Raw genomic sequence first — 18,680 nt, forward strand, 5'->3', positions numbered from 1 at the left:
ATTCTGAAGTCAAAATTCAAACCGGATGTTATGCGACAGTAACTAAAACGAACAATTCTGGACTCATTTCCGGGATTAGTTTTGTTTATCAAATTCACAGGAAATCATAGGCTTTGTTATTTTTGACCTTTTATAGTGTAAGAATATTAATGAAAATAGTTGCACTTGCTTCATTTAGCATTTTAAATTTTAAGAATTAGTGTCTAATCTGCGGAAGAGAATTTCAAGCATGCATATTACAGAGTAAACATACCGCATGTATTAGTAGTGAAAAAATACTTTTTTCTACATCAATTAAATCAAATTTTAATTTAATTTTAAATCATAATTGACAATTGTCTCAGCTGAAAAGTAATTCAATAATCAAGACAGTTAGTTGGTATAGAAATTTAATTTCTTTATAATATTAGTTCTGAGCTTGCGATTAATAGCCAGGTGTGAATTAAAAACACAGGTAAAGAGATTAGCGATCATTAGCCAATAGCTCCCCGAGGCATTAATATAGTTATTAGTAGGAGGGCCCTCAGGATTATAACACTTTACAGGAGTGGCAGTTTAATTACAGGAAATCGATAACAAAACAAAATTATGTTCAAATTGATGATTTTGAAACTTGATCTTAATGAAATGACTGAAATTTTTTCTGTTGAAAAATAAAATTTGTCCTTAATTCCAATTACATGTTTAAGAATACTTTCAGTTTAGGACAAGACTGGCAAATATGACCATTTCCAGAACCTTGGGTAGGACCTAGGGTTTGTGGAGTCTGAGTCAAACACTTGTTTATGCCTTTAACAAAAAAGCTGCCACACTGACATATTCTTAATACCTCAGGTTCAGGTAGATCTCCATTTGATTTCCTCCATTCTTTCATCTTTCTCTCTGCCAACAACCTTTCCCTATGTGTAAGTTTTTGCATGCTTTCTTCCATTTTCCTTGCATAAGACTTGCTAGGTCTGTCAAGATGTCGTTTCCCAAATCTTCCTTGTATGGCCTAATTAAAAAATACAATTTGAATGAAAAACATTTATGGATAAAACATACAAGAACTATTTCAAGAAAAATAAATATCTCTTAAAAGTTCATAATATGTGTTCATGGGTCAAGTAATAAAACTAGTCTATACATGTATGTTGTTCTATTGTGAAAAACAAATGAGTAGGGGCAATATAAGGCTCTTATTTAACCCAAATATAACTGCAAATTTAAAAGTTATCATACATATGAATTTCTTAGATAACTCCAAACTAGACTAAGTTACAAGGTATTCAGAAAAGAAAAACAAATTTCAATAAGTATGTTTTAGATTGGGAAAGTATAATGTGCACACCCAAGAATCAACTTTATATTTGGTGAGATTATGTCAATAGTTATAATAAAAATTTGTAAGGGTTCCACGGAACCCAGTGTCTCGCCTACTTTTGCTGTTAATCGCAGACTCAACAAAATTGAGGAAAAACATCAATAAAAATTTCCCTCTCGATACTGTCTTTTGATTGAAAGAAGCTTCCAAGTTTGGTAAAAAAATCCAGGATAGTTTATGAATCTAATAAATGTTTTATAAACTTTAACTGCAGACTGTATGTAATGTTAACTGGAAGAAAAACTAAGTCCATTTATAAGTAAAATACGGAAAAAGTGATTTTTTTTTTTACAAAATTTACTTCTGAATAATATCTTATGATCAGATACAAGCTTTTGTCTAAGTTTGGTAGAAATCCAGGATTGTTTAAGAACATTATAAAAATTTTAAAAACTTAAACCACAGAGTGAATGTTTTGTTTCTGGCAAAAAAACTAAGTCCATTTATAAGTAAAATACGGAAAAGTGGAAATTTATTTTTACAAAATTTTCTTCTTGATACTATCTTATGATCATAAACAAGCTTCTGTCCAAGTTTGGTACAAATCAAGGATAGTTTATGAAAGTTATTAAAATTTTTAAAAATTTAACCACAGAGTGAATGTAATGTTTCCTTGTAGAAAAACTAAGTCCATTTATAAGTAAAATATGGAAAAGTGGAAATTTATTTTTACAAAATTTTCTTCTTGATACTATCTTATGATCATAAACAAGTTTCTGTCCTAGTTTGGTACAAATCAAGGATAGTTTATGAAAGTTATTAAAATTTTAAAAACTTTAACCACAGAGTGAATGCAATGTTTCCTCGCAGAAAAACTAAGTCCATTTATAAGTAAACTACGGAAAAAATGGAATTTTATTTTTACAAAATTTACTTCTGGATACTTTCTTATGATCATAAACAAGCTTCTGTCTAAGTTTGGTAGAAATTCAGTATAGTTTAAGAAATTTATTAAAATTTCAAAAACTTTAACCACAGAGTGAATATTTGTGGACGCCGCGGACGACGACGACGACGCTGACGACGGAATGTAGGATCGCTTAGTCTCGCTTTTTCGACTAAAGTCGAAGGCTCGACAATAAAGCTTCCCTTAAAATAATTTTTTTTCTTGGCTGTCCACGATGTTTCCACAAAGAAAATAAAAGATGGAAAACTGCATATATTCTGTATTTTTCAAAGTTTTTATGAAAACTGTACATATGACATAATTGTGACGTTATCAGATAATCAAAGCACTGTAAGTACTGTAATGCAGTTAACCAAAATCCAAGGCAAACGTAATTATGGAAACTGTGGCAGTGTTGCTTCAATTTTTTTTTTAAACATTTGAAAGAACAAATATTAGACATTTGTATATTGTACATTTATGTTTGTTCAATGAATGGAACATTAAGGCAAATTAATCAATAATGAGCCATGAATGAAAATTATTTTGGTCCAGAAATAATTAAAAAAATAATTAAAGTAAATTCAATTAACCTAAACTCATTTTTTGCATCAATAAAGTTTTTATAATAAACAAGAAATAATTGTAACAAGATGCCTTTACGAAGTCTCACAAAAAAAGCTCCCATTATTTGTCATTCCAATGGTCGCCTGACATTGGCCAAAGTCCAGTACATATTGGTTTGGTCTAGTAAAGTAATATGCATATGTGACGCCTAGGAGATTGACCCTGTATGTCATTTAAATCTTTTTGAAATGAAGAGCAGGAATAACTATGGTTTAGGGCCGTTTACAAGTTCTTGAACAGGAGGGGTTGGGGTGAAACCAGGGACTCCCCATATATTTCATTTGATTTATTATATTGTCCCATACATGAATATATATGGTTTAGGGATGGGGGTCGCAACCATTTACATGAAAAATACACATTTTCAATTAAAGGGGGTTGGGATTATCCCCAGGGACTCACCCTTTATTTTATTTGGTTTGTTTTATTGTCCTGCTTTCATTAATTAAGACCCTGTGTGTCTATCACATACTGTTTTTGAGGAATAGTCATTTGAAAATTTAAAAAATAAAATCCCATAGGGTTCTACAGTAAACCCATCCCTTAAAATACCCCTAAATACAGGGACTAAACTTAATGCTCGCCCAGTCGCCCAAGGCAACCAGATTTTCGGCTGGGTGAATATATTTAGTCATCCTGATCGCCCAGCTGCCGACTGTAAAAAATTTGTAGAAAACCAGTAGCCCAGTAGGTTCTTTCTAATAACCTAAACCCAGTTGAACAGCTATGTTTTCAATCCGAAATGACGATATGTCATACCTCCTCCAATCAGCATGTTTTCTTAACTCTGCTAAATTTTCTACAATTATTTCATTATTGAATAGTGTTTTCTCCTAAACTGTTCAATAGGCATCGTGATAGGGATGTTTTCTAATTGTTCACGGAGTCATTACAAGCCTGTGTTAGACGGTAACTTGTCCCTGAATCGCTATTTACAAAAAATACTTGTAAAAACGAAATGCAAAGTCTCGTAAATAAATATTCCAATATAAAGTTTGATATCCAATCTTCAATTTAAACTTATTGCAAAATATATTTTGATCAAAATTATTAGAGGATGGCTTGGATTGAGATAGTATTTATCTCCCATTTCACCTGTTTTATTTATAAAACTCCTTACTAATGAGCACTAGCACCCTTCTGCCCTGAGATTCAAGCTGGAACACTGTTAGTAAGTATATAAAAAGTTATTTTCAGTTTTATTTTCATTTAGTCTTTTTGTATAAAGATTGGTTGGGCTCCTAAAATTTCAACTGGGCCCCTGAAAAAAATATCTTAGGGGCCCAGCTGGCCCCTAGACAAAAACAGTTCAGTTTAGTCCCTGAAATATACCGCAATAGACAAACAAAAGATTGAAGACTTCACAAGAGATTTTAGTCTAACATAATAAGAAACCCTAAGTAAATCTGACAAGAGGTCCGAGTTGTCTTCTTTAGACGATTTGACTGGATTAGGTCTGACTTGTCTCAGGGACGAGTTGTTCACATAACTTATATCATCTCATAAACAGCGATTTATGAATCTGTTTTATGACCTCGTTTCATTTTTAAACAAAATTCTTATTTGGCAAGATAGGTTAATATTACCGCCAACTTAGATATATCACTATATTTCCTCTATCATAGAGATTTGTTGGATTTATATATAATGAACAATATTCCAGTGCATTTGCCCATTTGGGAAATATAAGGCCACCCTTAAAAAATTGTTTGTTTGGCATTGCCGACTCACACTATCAGCAGGTGGGTAGGTAGGTAGGGAATTTTTTTTTTTTTACATTTAAAAGCTTTATACATGTAAATCATGAAGTCTCTAGATCAATGTTGTCTAAAGCATTGCATCATTGTTGTGTGTACATGCTGGTGGTTTCTTTGAAAGGGGTCAACCGTCAATGTCACATTCTACATCATATGAATAATTTCATGTAAGACAGTCAGTTTTATTGGCAGAGTTAACCAAAGTACCCAGATAAAAACACAGAACTGAGGCAGGAAACTGACAAATTAACCATATAAAATGTATGACGTGAAAATTGAACTTTTATTGTGGGACTGCCCATTGAACAGAGGCCTGATGTCACATCTTGAAGTTGTGGTCACAGTTTGGTAAAATTACAATAAGTTAAATGGCTCAACCACTATGGCTTCTTGTACAAATGGACACAGATTTAAAACTTTGATTGTTTGCTTTGGTTTTATAAACATCACTTTCTACACCATATGGGTAATTTCATGGCAGTCAGTTTTAGTGGCGTACTAAACCGTAGTACTTGAAGGAAAACGCCAACCTGCGGGAGGAAACTGAGTAACCTTATCACATATGACATGAAAATCAAACCTTAATTTTGCAACTGCCCAACTAGGGCTCAAACCAATACCTAGAGGCTAGTAATCATACATGTAAGGTGTGACGAACTACCATACAAACATGCCTACTGCCCCTGATAAGTTTTGAGGATAAAGGATCTGTACCAAATTAGGATAGCAAAATATTAAAAATTTGGAAGGTTGGCACAAATAGACATGGTGTTTATACTAATATTATCCAAGTGCAAGGTTTTTCAGGGCTAGGTTTAAAATGTATGATAAATTCAAAATGGAAATATGCAGAGGACAGACAATTTTTGCAGATAAATAAATTATATGGGTTGTAATGCTTGTTTGATTAACAGAAATCTGGACATGCATTATACATGAATACAGATAAATTAATGAGCCCTTAGAATTGTGGAAAAGGAGGGGATTTTATTCATCACTAGTACACTAGATACATTTATAAATATGTTTCTGTCAGTATCTTTTATGTTTTAAGAATTATCTTATTCATGTTAAGAAGAAAGGCAAGAAAAGGGGGAAGTACTTCAATTGACACAAGATGCTAGTCTTTAAAATATGTATGTTTTGTACCAGGCTAGCATCTACTGGTACAAAACTACTATAAACCTGTAAATCTGGGACGATTTTGGTCTTTAAGCTTTGGTGCTTACAGCCATAATTATCTTGAATGCATCATTGTGGTTCCGACTATAGTAAATACTTTGTTCTCTGGTTCAAGGGAAAATTTGTCAATGATATTTTAATTTCAAATATTTAATAAGTTCAACAAATGTAAGAGCCACGCATATTTGTTCTGTGATGTCCCGGTGAAAAACTTCTATCTCATGAAGCGACAAAGTCTAGCAGAAATCATCTGTTTCTGCTTTACAAAAGATAAAATTTGAGTCCTCTATAAGGTCTTTCAGAACGTTTCTTTCAAAGAATAGCTGAAAATTTGATTTTTGATAAAGTCCATCTCCCTTAACAAATGCATTGCAGCATTAGGGACATGCTTTCCCTTGCCGGCCTCTTTGGCGTTACTTTGGCAGACTTTTTCTATTTCATGTCATTTAAATGTTTGCTCCCAATACAGTGTAAGGCAAGCGCTTTTAAGATCGTGATTTGAAATAAGTAAAGCCAGGAACAAACTCGGCGGATACGATCAAATTCCGGCACAATTTCAATTTTTTTTAAATATAAAAAAAAAAATTTCTGAAACGCAAATAAAATCATTTGGGCGGCAAGTTTTTCAGTGGGTCGAGCGGCAATGTCAAACAAATGAAATTTTATTTTAGGCCTAAACTACTTGTTATTACAGATTTTTGGCAATGAAATATTTCATACAATTGTTTGGACATCTCAGCCAAAAGCACAGGGGATAATTCACTACATAAGGATTTCTATTGAGCACTACTTCCTATGTGTAACTTCAAAACTTTTGGGTGGTTCAACGATCATTTAAGGTTTTTGTGGTCATATTTTTTGTATTCCAGAATTAAAAGTTTGAAAAAAGGGCCCAATTAGTTATAAATAACATAATTGCCAGCTAGATAATAACAACGGCACGTATTTCAGCATTCATTGGGTAGAACACAAATCTAGGGTGCTCACATAAGGCAGCTTAACTGCCTAAAAATCTTGATGTTTTTCATATTTAGGGTAAGTCATATTTATATTTCTAGACCCTATGCATGATCAAACATTAGGTGTCAATTTGAAATAGTTATCAAACATTTAATTACATAACTACCTCCAGCTCCCTTTCTTCTTCTTCCTCTGGTTCCTGCAGGGTTGTCTCCCCTTCGACATCACTGGGATTATGTGTCTCCTATAAAATAAAACCATGGATGTACATAACAGCTGACCTGTATTTTTTTTTTATTAACACCTGCCTTACTCTAATAGTCCAGTTGTTATATTAAAATTTCAGTAGGCATCACTCATTAAGGACGACTATGTTTTTAGAAGGAGCTGTATTATATATATCCTCCAATCATGGTCATTCATAACATTTGAAAAATATTTAAAAATTACAATTTCTAATATACTGGAAGATGCCCGCGAAATCGCATTACAATTGGGCAAGTGTTGAAACAAAGAGTACCAAGGGTGCCTGTTTTCACACATTAAAAAGGGGGAGGAGTCAGGATGTATGAACCTATTTTCTATTATAAAATTATTTTTAGATTTTTCTGTATTAAAGAGGGTGAGAAAGAAAAAGAATCAGAGAGACAATAAGAGAATGTCAAATTATTTACTTGTATGTTTTTCATATCTTAGTAAAACAAGTCTTTTGTTATATTCTTGAAACCCTGTAACACTTCAGTCAGGTGGTGCTGAAAGTATGATGTAAAATATGAAAAAATTATTAATCAAAGAGCTGAAAGCTCTGAGGAAAAATGACGCCACTGCCTCTAATATTGGGATATTTTTTATGCAAGTCTTGATTTTCACATACCGTAATAAGTTTAACATTGCAACATGTCTCGTAAGCATATAATTGATATTCGTATATGCGTGTGTGAAGTGAAGATGACAACTGACTGGTTTTTTTTTAATACAAATGAACAGATCAAGAGTCAAGACTACCTGAATGATCTACAGTATCCAATGACTACTGTCTGGTTTTTTTTTGTACAAATAAATAGGTCAAGACTACCTGAATGATCTACAGTATCCAATGACTACTGGCTGTTTTTTGGTACAAATAAATAGGTGATCAAGAATACTGGAATGATCTACAATATCCAATGATTACTAGCTGTTCTTTTGTACTAATAAAAAGGTCAAGACTATTTAAATGATCTACAATATCCAATGGCTACTGGCTGTTCTTTTGCACATACTAAACCTGAATGATCTAAAGTACTCTAAGTCAGAGCTCCAGATAAGCTGTGTATTTGCGTGATCACACAATACAAATAATAAAAAACCCAATGCAATTGCACATTGCAGGGTTCAATAACCCAATTATATGCCAAAACCATGAGTTCTCAACCCTTTTATTGGCTACCATTTGCGTTATTTACCCTTATCTGTTTACAGTCGTCGCGTAAACTATTATTTTTTATAATATTTATAATTGGAAATTTCCTTTCGTTCTAAAAATAGATCCCTGCATCATGTAACTGAAATGGGTCCCTGTTAAGAGTTTTCCGTTGCTCAATAGGTACACGTGTTTTTGAAAACATTTCGATCTTCTCGGCGTTTATCCAATTAGCATGTCATGCAGTCAAATTTTTTTCGCATTGCTCGGGATTTATCATAACATACATTGAATTAAAACGAAAGTGAATGTCCCGGTAAAAATATTGAATAGAAGCATGTTTTCTGCTTCTTTTGAAAAGCTGAGGGAAAGTTATGATGATAACAAGACTCAGTCAGTGTTTTTAGGAAGCGTCCATCGAACACACGGGCGTGTGTGGGTATGTTAACGAGAACATTGCTGATAAAAACGGGGTTTCCTCAAAAACGAAATTAGTTGGAAAAAGTGAAAGGCCAAATCAATATATGACATGATAAAGCATCAGAAACCAAAAGTTCTAATGAAAGACAACTAAACCCAGATTTATGAAAATTGGAATAAAACAAAAACATTCAAGTATAATTAGAGTTTATATACTATTTTTTTTTTTCATTTTACGGTTAATTAATGAATACACACACAGGCACTGGTCTCAGAATTTATTATATAAAGGTATAAGACGAGTGCCTGTGAATACACATATCCGTTTTGTATCAGTTTATATGAGAAAATACAAAACTGGCAGAAGGTTTGAAACGGAACACAAATTAAACCTACAATTGCTCCTCAGTGAATAAACCAAATGAAACAGCTAGCAAATAACCCTAACCCTAACCCTAAACCAAGTAAAACAGCTAAACAAAGAAAGAAACATATTTAAGATGGAAAAAAATCTGGGGTTGATATTCCCTAAATATTCAATATTGTGTTGATGAAAAAACCCAATACAGAAAATGGTGGGTAAAAAACCCAATTTGTGAATTCTTATCTGGAGCTCTGCTAAGTAATGTGTAACCTTTTTCTTGCAATTACATTTTTCTCAATCAAGAAAACAGACTACTATAAAAAGAAGAAGTGGTATCCCTTATGCCCGCGTCACACTGTCCCGATTTTTACGCCGATGGCAACACGATAATGGAAATTTTCAAAATCGGGGCTGATCGTATCCAGATCGGGCTATTCGTAGTGCCATCTTTAACCATCTTTAACCATCGGCCACTTTTTCTAGCTTTCGGGGACAACTTCGGGAAGGGTTCTAAATTTTTTAACATGTTAAAAAATCCCCGAAGGTGCGCCCGATGTTGAGGGTTCGTATTGAGTTCGTATCACCATCCTCAATATCGTAATGTCACCGGGAATGCATCTTTGCACATCGTATTGCATTCGTGTTTCAATCGTTTCCATCGGGCAGTTTCGACATTACGATGTCTACACGAATGAATCACGAAGGTACCCGAAGGTCTTACGATGGCAACACGACTTCGTGAAGACCTCGTAATCCCGTCGTGTTGCCATCGAATAAAAGTACGAAGGCGACAAGATGGAACTACGAGGGCAATAAATCCAGCTAAATGTAAGTTAAGCTATTACAGGCTCAGTTTTACAATTACAAGTAAAATATTATTTTTTGTCAATTTTTTATATCAAGTAACATAATTAAAGGTGACAAAGAATTTAGAGTTTTTAATTTATATTAGACAATGTCGGAACATATTCAATTTCTTCTATTCACAACAACAACAACACGAAAAGACAAAAACGTTAGTTATGATAAGAACGATATGTTCAGGCCTTTTCCATCTGGATTGTTTCATATCATTACATGCTGGGGTTCCTTTAAATAAAAGCGCCTCGTACACCAACACTGCAGGTACACGTATATAGGGAAACCAACTTTTTATTCATTATTCTGATTTTTTATGTATCGTCTGAGTTGTTGTCACACGAATGTTTACTCCATAACCATTTTGTTTTCTATGTCATATTTTGCCGCCTTTGTTGCTTTTCCCACATCCTTCCTTTTGTCTATATTATTGTGATATTCTCCTGGAAAGAGCTCTTTTTGAATAAAAGGGATCAACGAACCCATTACCTTACCTTTAAGATAGATCAGTAAACATGGGCATAATTATGGGTGATTATTCAGACTAGTGCACACATTTTTCAAACAAGGCAATGCCGAGCGTGGCATCCCCTCGTATGTAACATATTGGGGACAAATATGGACACTATATTTGTATATGACACATGCAGAAAATGGTAAATTGAATATGCATATTTGATACATAAACTATTTTTTTAGAAATCAACCAAAACATTTAGTAACTGGAAATACCTTTAATATTGTCGTTAGAACCAGCAGGTAAATAAATGAGCAACCAATTTCCTGTGTATTATAGGTGTCATACCACCAATTAAAAGTCCCTATCTGTTCAACCAAATTTTGCAATTTTCACAGCTTTCTAAATATTTTACCTTAAGTTTAACTTCATAGAAACTAGGTATATCCTGAATTGTACAGGTGTCACCTTTCTGCATGCCAATTTTCAACATACATTCAAAATCATACAAGAAAGCAGAGAGCTTCCGAAAGGAGGTACCACTAAAAATAACCCCTGGTTTTCTGGAAATCTTAAATTAGTATACTATGGAGCGCATTAATCCTCAATTTTTAATGCAAACTCATAGACAGGTAAATTTTGGCTCAAAATGGTCTTAATATATTTCTCTTTCAACAAAACTTTCATTTCTGCAAATTTGTTCGTTAGTTTAGGTGAACAATGACATCAAATGCACTTTTTTTTGTCCGAGTAGGCCTACTTTCACATACGTTCTAAATTTGAGGGAGTAATTGGTGGTATGACACCTAAAGAGACAAAAAAGTTGATTAGAAATCTTTTATTTTGCTTTATTCTTAATCCTTAGTCAATTTGTAGTTAAAAACAGCCTATCTGAGCATAATGCGACTTATAATAAAAATTTCACAGCTCAATTTAAACTGACTGTAATGTATGACTTTGATAGAAAATACTTGAAAATTTCATTTTGGGCTACAGGAACATAAACTTTCAATATCAAGATCATTGTTTGCTGATTTTTTCTTGTTTGTTCTACTTCTTTAAAGACTTCCAACAATTTTTGCAATGAATTTAGTAAAAAATCCAAGGTATTGAAGTGTCAAGGAATATTGACCCCCCTTTTTTTCATCTGGTGTCAGTAAAGTACTACAAATTGATCAAAAGTGCAGTCATGGTCATTTAACTGTGTTTATTTACATCAGTTAATAAAAATTAAGATATAAAAATTTCATTTGGAATAATAAATGGTGCTTTTGTGAGTTTCTGCAGTGCTTACATTAGGCTATGCTATCTGCCAAGTACATAGTATGACGCAATGCTATAAGGGGTAAAAATCAAATAATTTCATTAAATCTGCATGACAAAATTTTTTTGGGGGTAGTAAACAACTTATGTTTCAATGTCTAACACCACAGAATAACTTTCTGTGCATTTATAACATTATTTAGGACATTTTTTATATAAAAGCCTATTGTCAGGATGGGAAAAGCTAAAAATAGGACAAACTCAAGTTTTAGGCTCTAAATTTGCAATATGTGACATTTTGCCCCCAAAAAGATTGAAATGTGGCTACTATTATCTCAAATGATCAGTTAAGACAAAAAAAACAATTGTTTTCTGATTTTGATGTTTCACCGCATTTTGCTTAAAGGTGTCATACCACCAATTAAAAGTCCCTATCTGTTCAACCAAATTTTGCAATTTTCACAGCTTTCTAAATATTTTACCTTAAGTTTAACTTCATAGAAACTAGGTATATCCTGAATTGTACAGGTGTCACCTTTCTGCATGCCAATTTTCAACATACATTCAAAATCATACAAGAAAGCAGAGAGCTTCCGAAAGGAGGTACCACTAAAAATAACCCCTGGTTTTCTGGAAATCTTAAATTAGTATACTATGGAGCGCATTAATCCTCAATTTTTAATGCAAACTCATAGACAGGTAAATTTTGGCTCAAAATGGTCTTAATATATTTCTCTTTCAACAAAACTTTCATTTCTGCAAATTTGTTCGTTAGTTTAGGTGAACAATGACATCAAATGCACTTTTTTTTGTCCGAGTAGGCCTACTTTCACATACGTTCTAAATTTGAGGGAGTAATTGGTGGTATGACACCTATACTATTTCAAGGAGAAAAAACAAGTCCATCTGCATGACCTTGACCTTTAGCCTTGAACGTAAAAAATGTCAGATCATAACAAGGAGGAACAGTATACCAAATATGGTTAAAATCTTTTGAAGCATATTGGTTTTAGAGTGTCCACAAGGGTGATATTGCCTTGTATTACAACTGCCACTGTGACCTTGACCTTTGAACTTTAAAGTCAATAGCGCTTAAGATATTCTTAACGAGTAACACCATACCAAGTTTTGAGCATTTTGGTTCTAGAGTGTCCATAACAATTTTATTTACACGCAACTTACATGAAGTAGGCGAATAATAAACTAAGTTTTATAAGAATTAGACAAAAAGATAGATTACCCGCCATGCATGGCAGACTTGTACAGAAACGATATGTTGTCGAAATTCTGTTTGTATTTTTTAGACATCGTATGGCCATCGCGCCATCATCGTAATCCATCGTGTAGCCTTCGTAATCCATCGTGTAGCCTTCGTGATCCATCGTGTAGGCTACGACTGAGATATGAAGCTTAAATACCCGTCTTCGGTTAACCTTCGTATGTCCATCTTTTGCTATCGTATACAATTTCGGCACCATCGTATAGACTTCGTTATTCATCGTACTTACTTCGGTCACTTATTGGTATTTTAACGAGATCGGGACCAACTTCGTACGAACTTACAATTTTAGCATTCGGGTGTCCATCGTATATAAAAATCGGGACAGTGTGACGCGGGCATTACCGAAAAAAAAACCCTGCTGCAAACTTGCCGCAACCATTTTACCATGCAAATGAAATTTGCGGCAAGCTTGCTGCAAACATAATTATGCAAATTAGATTTGCCGCAAGCTTGCGGCAAATGTTTATTGCAAACTTGCGGCCAATTTGCAGGAACTACACATATATACTAATGTCATGTGTGAAGACACATTCAATTTATCTCTTTCAAATTACACAACAACATTTTTACAAAGTCAATTCCTGTCTTTATACAAACAGTCATTGAAAGAATTCTTGCAAACTCATGAGATTTAAGGAAATACATACATGTATTTGAGTTTTTCAATCACACATACATGTATATATAGTTGCTTACTTAATTATGTATGATGATAACATTAATTATTTCATTAAAGCATGAAGTTCTATTAATTATTTGTACTTACAAAATTACATACTGATTATCCCATATTATTGAACCAAAATGCCTCCTTGATCTCTTATATATGAAATACATTCCCAAACACAACCAACATTGACCTAGCCACAACTTTCAAATTGTTAGCATCCAGGAAGTGCCAACTAGGCATGCCCAGTCAGTATTGTGTAATTCCTGCAATGTTCTGGCAAACATATAGAATGGTCAAAGTTTTCTGCAATCTTGCCGCTAACATATAGAATGGTAAAAGTTTTCTGCAATCTTGCGGCAAACATTCTTTATTATTTCAAACTTTCTGGCAATCTTATGGCAAACATTGATGTTTCTGCAAACATTCCGAAAGCTTGCAGCAATGTTTGCCGGAAGTTTGCAGCTAGCAGCAAACATCTGCAAACACTATTTTCTGTGTTCCTGCAAACTTTGTTTGCCGCAAAAGTTTGCGGCAAACAATTCAGTTTCATAAGGGATGATTGCTATAATGAGATAACTATCCACAAAAAACCAAAATGCCACAGACATTAACAACTGTAGGTCACCGTACGGCCTTCAATAATGAGCAAAGCCCATACCGCATAGTCAGTTATAAAAGGTCCCGATGAGACAATGTAAAACAATTCAAACGAGAAAACTAACAGCCTTATTTATGTAAAAAAATAAAGCAAAAACAAATATGTAACACATAAACAAACGACAACCACTGAATTACAATTTACAGGCTCCTGAATTGGGACAGGCACATACATAAATAATGTGGTGGGGTTAAACATGTTAGCGGGATCCCAACCCTCCCCCTAACCTGGGACAGTGGTATAACAGTACAACATAAGAACGAACTATAACAAGAGTGCACACACGGAAATGTCTCGCCTTCTTTACTAATCATTGATATTATGTTGAAAGTCCTAAGTATAAAGCTTTATTACAACTGTCACATAAACTTAACAATAACCAAGATAGCTAAACAAAGACCAATGAACCATGAAAATGAGGTCAAGGTCAGATGAACCATGCCAGGCAGACATGTACAGCTAACAAAGCTTCCATACAACAAATATAGTTGACCTATTACTTATAGTTTAAGAAAAATAGACTAAAACACAAAAACTTAACACTGTGCAATGAACCGTGCAATTGAGGTCATGGTCAAATAAACCTGCGGGACTGACATATAGATCATAATATATTTCCATACACCAAATATAGCTGACCTTTGGCATATAATATTAGATAAAAAGACCAAAACTTAAAAACTTAACTTTGACCACTGAACCATGAAAATGAGGTCAAGGTCAGATGACATCTCCCCGCTAGACATGCACACCTTACAATCATTCCATACAACAAATATAGTAGACCTATTGCATAAAGTATGAGATAAACAGACCAAAACACAAAAACTTAACTATAACCACTGAACCATGAAAATGAGGTCAAGGTCAGATGACACCTGCCAGTTGGACATGTACACCTTCCAGTCCTTCCATACACCAAATATACTAGCCCTATTGCTTATAGTATCTGAGATATGGACTTGACCACCAAAACTTAACCTTGTTCAATGATCCATGAAATGAGGTCGAGGTCAAGTGAAAACTGTCTGACGGGCATGAGGACCTTGCAAGGTACGCACATACCAAATATAGTTATCCTATTACTTATAATAAGAGAGAATTCAACATTACAAAAATTCTGAACTTTTTTTTCAAGTGGTCACTGAACCATGAAAATGAGGTCAAGGACATTGGACATGTGACTGACGGAAAGTTCGTAACATGAGGCATCTATATACAAAGTATGAAGCATCCAGGTCTTTCACCTTCTAAAATATAAACCTTTTAAGAAGTTAGCTAACGCCGCCGCCGTAGCCACCGCCGCCACCGGATCACTATCCCTATGTCGAGCTTTCTGCAACAAAAGTTGCAGGCTCGACAAAAATCAGTTGAAAAAGGCTTTACTCATCAGACGGACAAAAATACAAGTGGACTAGTATCCTTTCAAACCAAATGATTATGAAGAGCCTGTAGTAACAAGCTCTTATACCCCACCAGTCCTATAACATATGACTTCACATTCTTATTCAATTTTTAACGTTTTTATACTGATATTTTCATTATTTTTTTTAATTTTGAATGGGAAGTGTGACACACTGATAGTAATTTTTTTTATCAGAACAGTAAATAGAAATAGTAAATAATGCTCCCGAGGTCATATGTTTATATAGGACTAATTACCCACATACTCATTAAATAAGTTACTATAGTGACATACATTTAGTTATTTTTGTTACTTGAAGCAAATTCTATTTCTGTAGATTTATACAATAGCATTTATAATATTGTTATACTCGTTTTATTTCACCTTGAAGATTAGACAAATAGGGATACTCCTTTGATTTTTTATTTCATGTCAGTCAGGTCCCTTTATATGAAATTTGAAACCACTTCTCTGCCATATCAGGCGCGTAGCAACCCGTACGCAAAAACGCAGTTGCGTACACATCGAAAATTTGTCAAAAATAAAAATATGGTAAATCTAGTTAGAATAAAACTTAAGTAATAGAATTAATTATAAAGTGTTATAAAAATATGTTAATAGTCACTTTGTAACTATATTCCGTTCCGGAAACTAGTTTTCTCTTTACATTTTCGGGACCAGCATCGTGATTGTGCTGCTGATGCAAACAATTAAAACAGCTGAGTCCTCGGGGTTTCAGAATACAATAAGTGCGTCTACTATGCCTACTTACCCTGACATCTTTTCTGAAGATTTCAAAATGACTGATGAAATAAAACGTGATGTTCTATTAATATAAGGGTAATACTTTTGCAACCTATTCGCCGTTTTTTTTTTTTTTTTACGATCAACGTGTTTTTTGCTTTGTTATTTTATGTTCGGTCGTGCAAGATGGGTGCCTCGTTCATTTAATTTTACGTGTCTCGAGATTAAAAGTGCTTATTCTCCATGTGCAAAATTTAAAGTGCTTGTTTTCCTTGCTTTGTAAAAATAAAAGACTCGTTTTTGGAAGTTGATAAAAAGAACTCGGATTTAGTTTTGAAGCTTAAAAAAAGTTTTCCTTGTAGATTTTGGGACTTCAAAAGTATTTATATACAAATGTATAGTTAAAGGTTTCCAAACTATGATGTTTTAAACAAGGATTTATACACGGGAATCTTTAAAATACTTAACATATAATATGCATGTATGTCGGTCTGGACGACAACGATAGAACACTCTTTCAGTACCATGAGACGACTAAAGAAATACAATGAAATCCATTCGTTTATCTGGGCTTGTTCTATTGAACATATACCATGAAAAACAAATTTCAACAGACACGGTCGGTTTTGGATAACTGGAAAGGAAATGGTCATTGACTTTCAGAACTAACTTTGAGAATTAAAACCTAAAAGAAAGACTGCTTGTTCTCTTATAAAATAAAACAGAGAAATGTGATTCCATTTATTTATGTATTTTCTCAATAAAAAAAAAATACCCTTTAAGACTTAGAAATTCGGATTTTCTCAGTGAATATATAGTGGGTTGAGACTAATTGGGTAACAATTCAAATATATGGTGGTGGCACTATATATTTTAATTGTTACCTAAATTTATAAATAAGCTCTAACCACTACACATTATAGAAGTTTTTTTTTTTCTCTATTTTTTTGGTTTTTTTTCAAATTTAATTATTTTCAAAAGTTGACTTGTTACTCATGAACATAAGATTTCTGTGAGGTCATTTTCAGTTCCAGGAAATCGCGAGAATGCAGGATTTTGCACCATTTACGTACTATAGAGCTTCTGTGGGACTTGAGCGGCCCCCAAACCCCTCGCCGTATGACTTCTTTCCCCGGCATTGCGTACACATCATTTTGGCCTAGCTACGCCCCTGCATATTGATATTTCATAACAACTCTGCTCAATTTGATAATCATTCTTTAACCATATATATCATAGTAAGCTAATTTTTAGTTTACACTAATCCAAAATCTTTCATGTCAAATTTCTGTCTCCATTTAAGTTTATGCTTTTGAACCATCATGGTATTAAACACAATTCCAAGTAATTATATGCTGTTATAGTGGGTCACCATATATTCAACTTGGGTGGCATTCCAGTTATTGAAATTTGTGTCAGATTGGATAATGAACTAGACCTTTAGGAATTGATCTCATTATTTAATATGAAACCATAGTGTGGAACCCCTACCCGGTAACAAAATAAAACATGTCAAGCGGCAAAATTTATCACCAGAGATTACAAGTCAAGAGAGGATGGATAAGTCTCCAAAATGCTTGCCAAACTGGAACTTCAACAAGATCTCCAGACAAGGAGTTGAAGCCAAAGTTAGTATTTATGTAAAAAGTAGTTGAAGGGCTGATTTACGCTATTGAACCAGACGAATTCCTCAAAAAAGCATGTCCAAAGAGAACCATAACTGCAGAGAAATTCAAAGAATACCACGCAACAATTATTGTGGAAAACAATGGAAAAGCAAGTAAAGAATAACTCTTACTGTGAGTTTATTGACATTCCACTAAATAAAACACCGTACATTATGTAAACGCATCCTTTGTAAGACAGTGATCACACCGAATCAGCTATGACCACACTGTTGTGCACGCATCAAACGTAGAGAGCTTCAAATCTGTTCTCCCGCCCCGCCAATAAATCGGCGGCGCTCTCTCAAACTGTTGTATTAAGGTCAAGTTACAGTAAATGAACGCCGTCTACCGGATTCCGCGAAATATTGCGACGTTTTGTACGAATTACGTCCCTTTGACTAGATTTTGCATTGTTGCAACCGGCGACTTTCCGACGGGACAACGGTAAATATATGATGTAAAGTATATATGCAACTTCTAGGAGAATTAACTTGCATGTTTGCTAAAATTGAAGATGAAGAAATACTGCAGGATTTTAAAAATGAATTTGAAAAAAATCATGAAGAAGATCTTCAAAATGAAAATCGCCAACTTGACGGGTATAGCATAGTAGAACTTTGATAGCTCGCTAAGCAATTTAAACAGTGTGCATTTCTTCCTAAGTTGTGATTAGAAAAAAACAGTATGGTCTCGGAAGTATTCTATATGTACATAG

General features: G+C 33.9%; 1 protein-coding gene across 2 annotated transcripts in view; it reads right to left on the reverse strand.

The window, feature by feature from the left end:
* Positions 1-18,680, reverse strand: part of LOC143062111 (MAM and LDL-receptor class A domain-containing protein 1-like) — a 161,927-nt gene that overhangs the window by 101,986 nt on the left and 41,261 nt on the right. For both annotated transcript variants that reach the window (XM_076233933.1, XM_076233925.1), the window contains exons 3-4: positions 6,942-7,019; positions 830-994 (exon numbers count right to left, since the gene is read on the reverse strand). In XM_076233933.1, coding sequence (XP_076090048.1) covers positions 830-994; positions 6,942-7,019 — 243 coding nt within the window. The remainder of the gene's footprint in view (positions 1-829; positions 995-6,941; positions 7,020-18,680) is intronic.

Source organism: Mytilus galloprovincialis, chromosome 1 (assembly GCF_965363235.1).
Source record: "Mytilus galloprovincialis chromosome 1, xbMytGall1.hap1.1, whole genome shotgun sequence".
Lineage (NCBI taxonomy): Eukaryota > Metazoa > Mollusca > Bivalvia > Mytilida > Mytilidae > Mytilus > Mytilus galloprovincialis.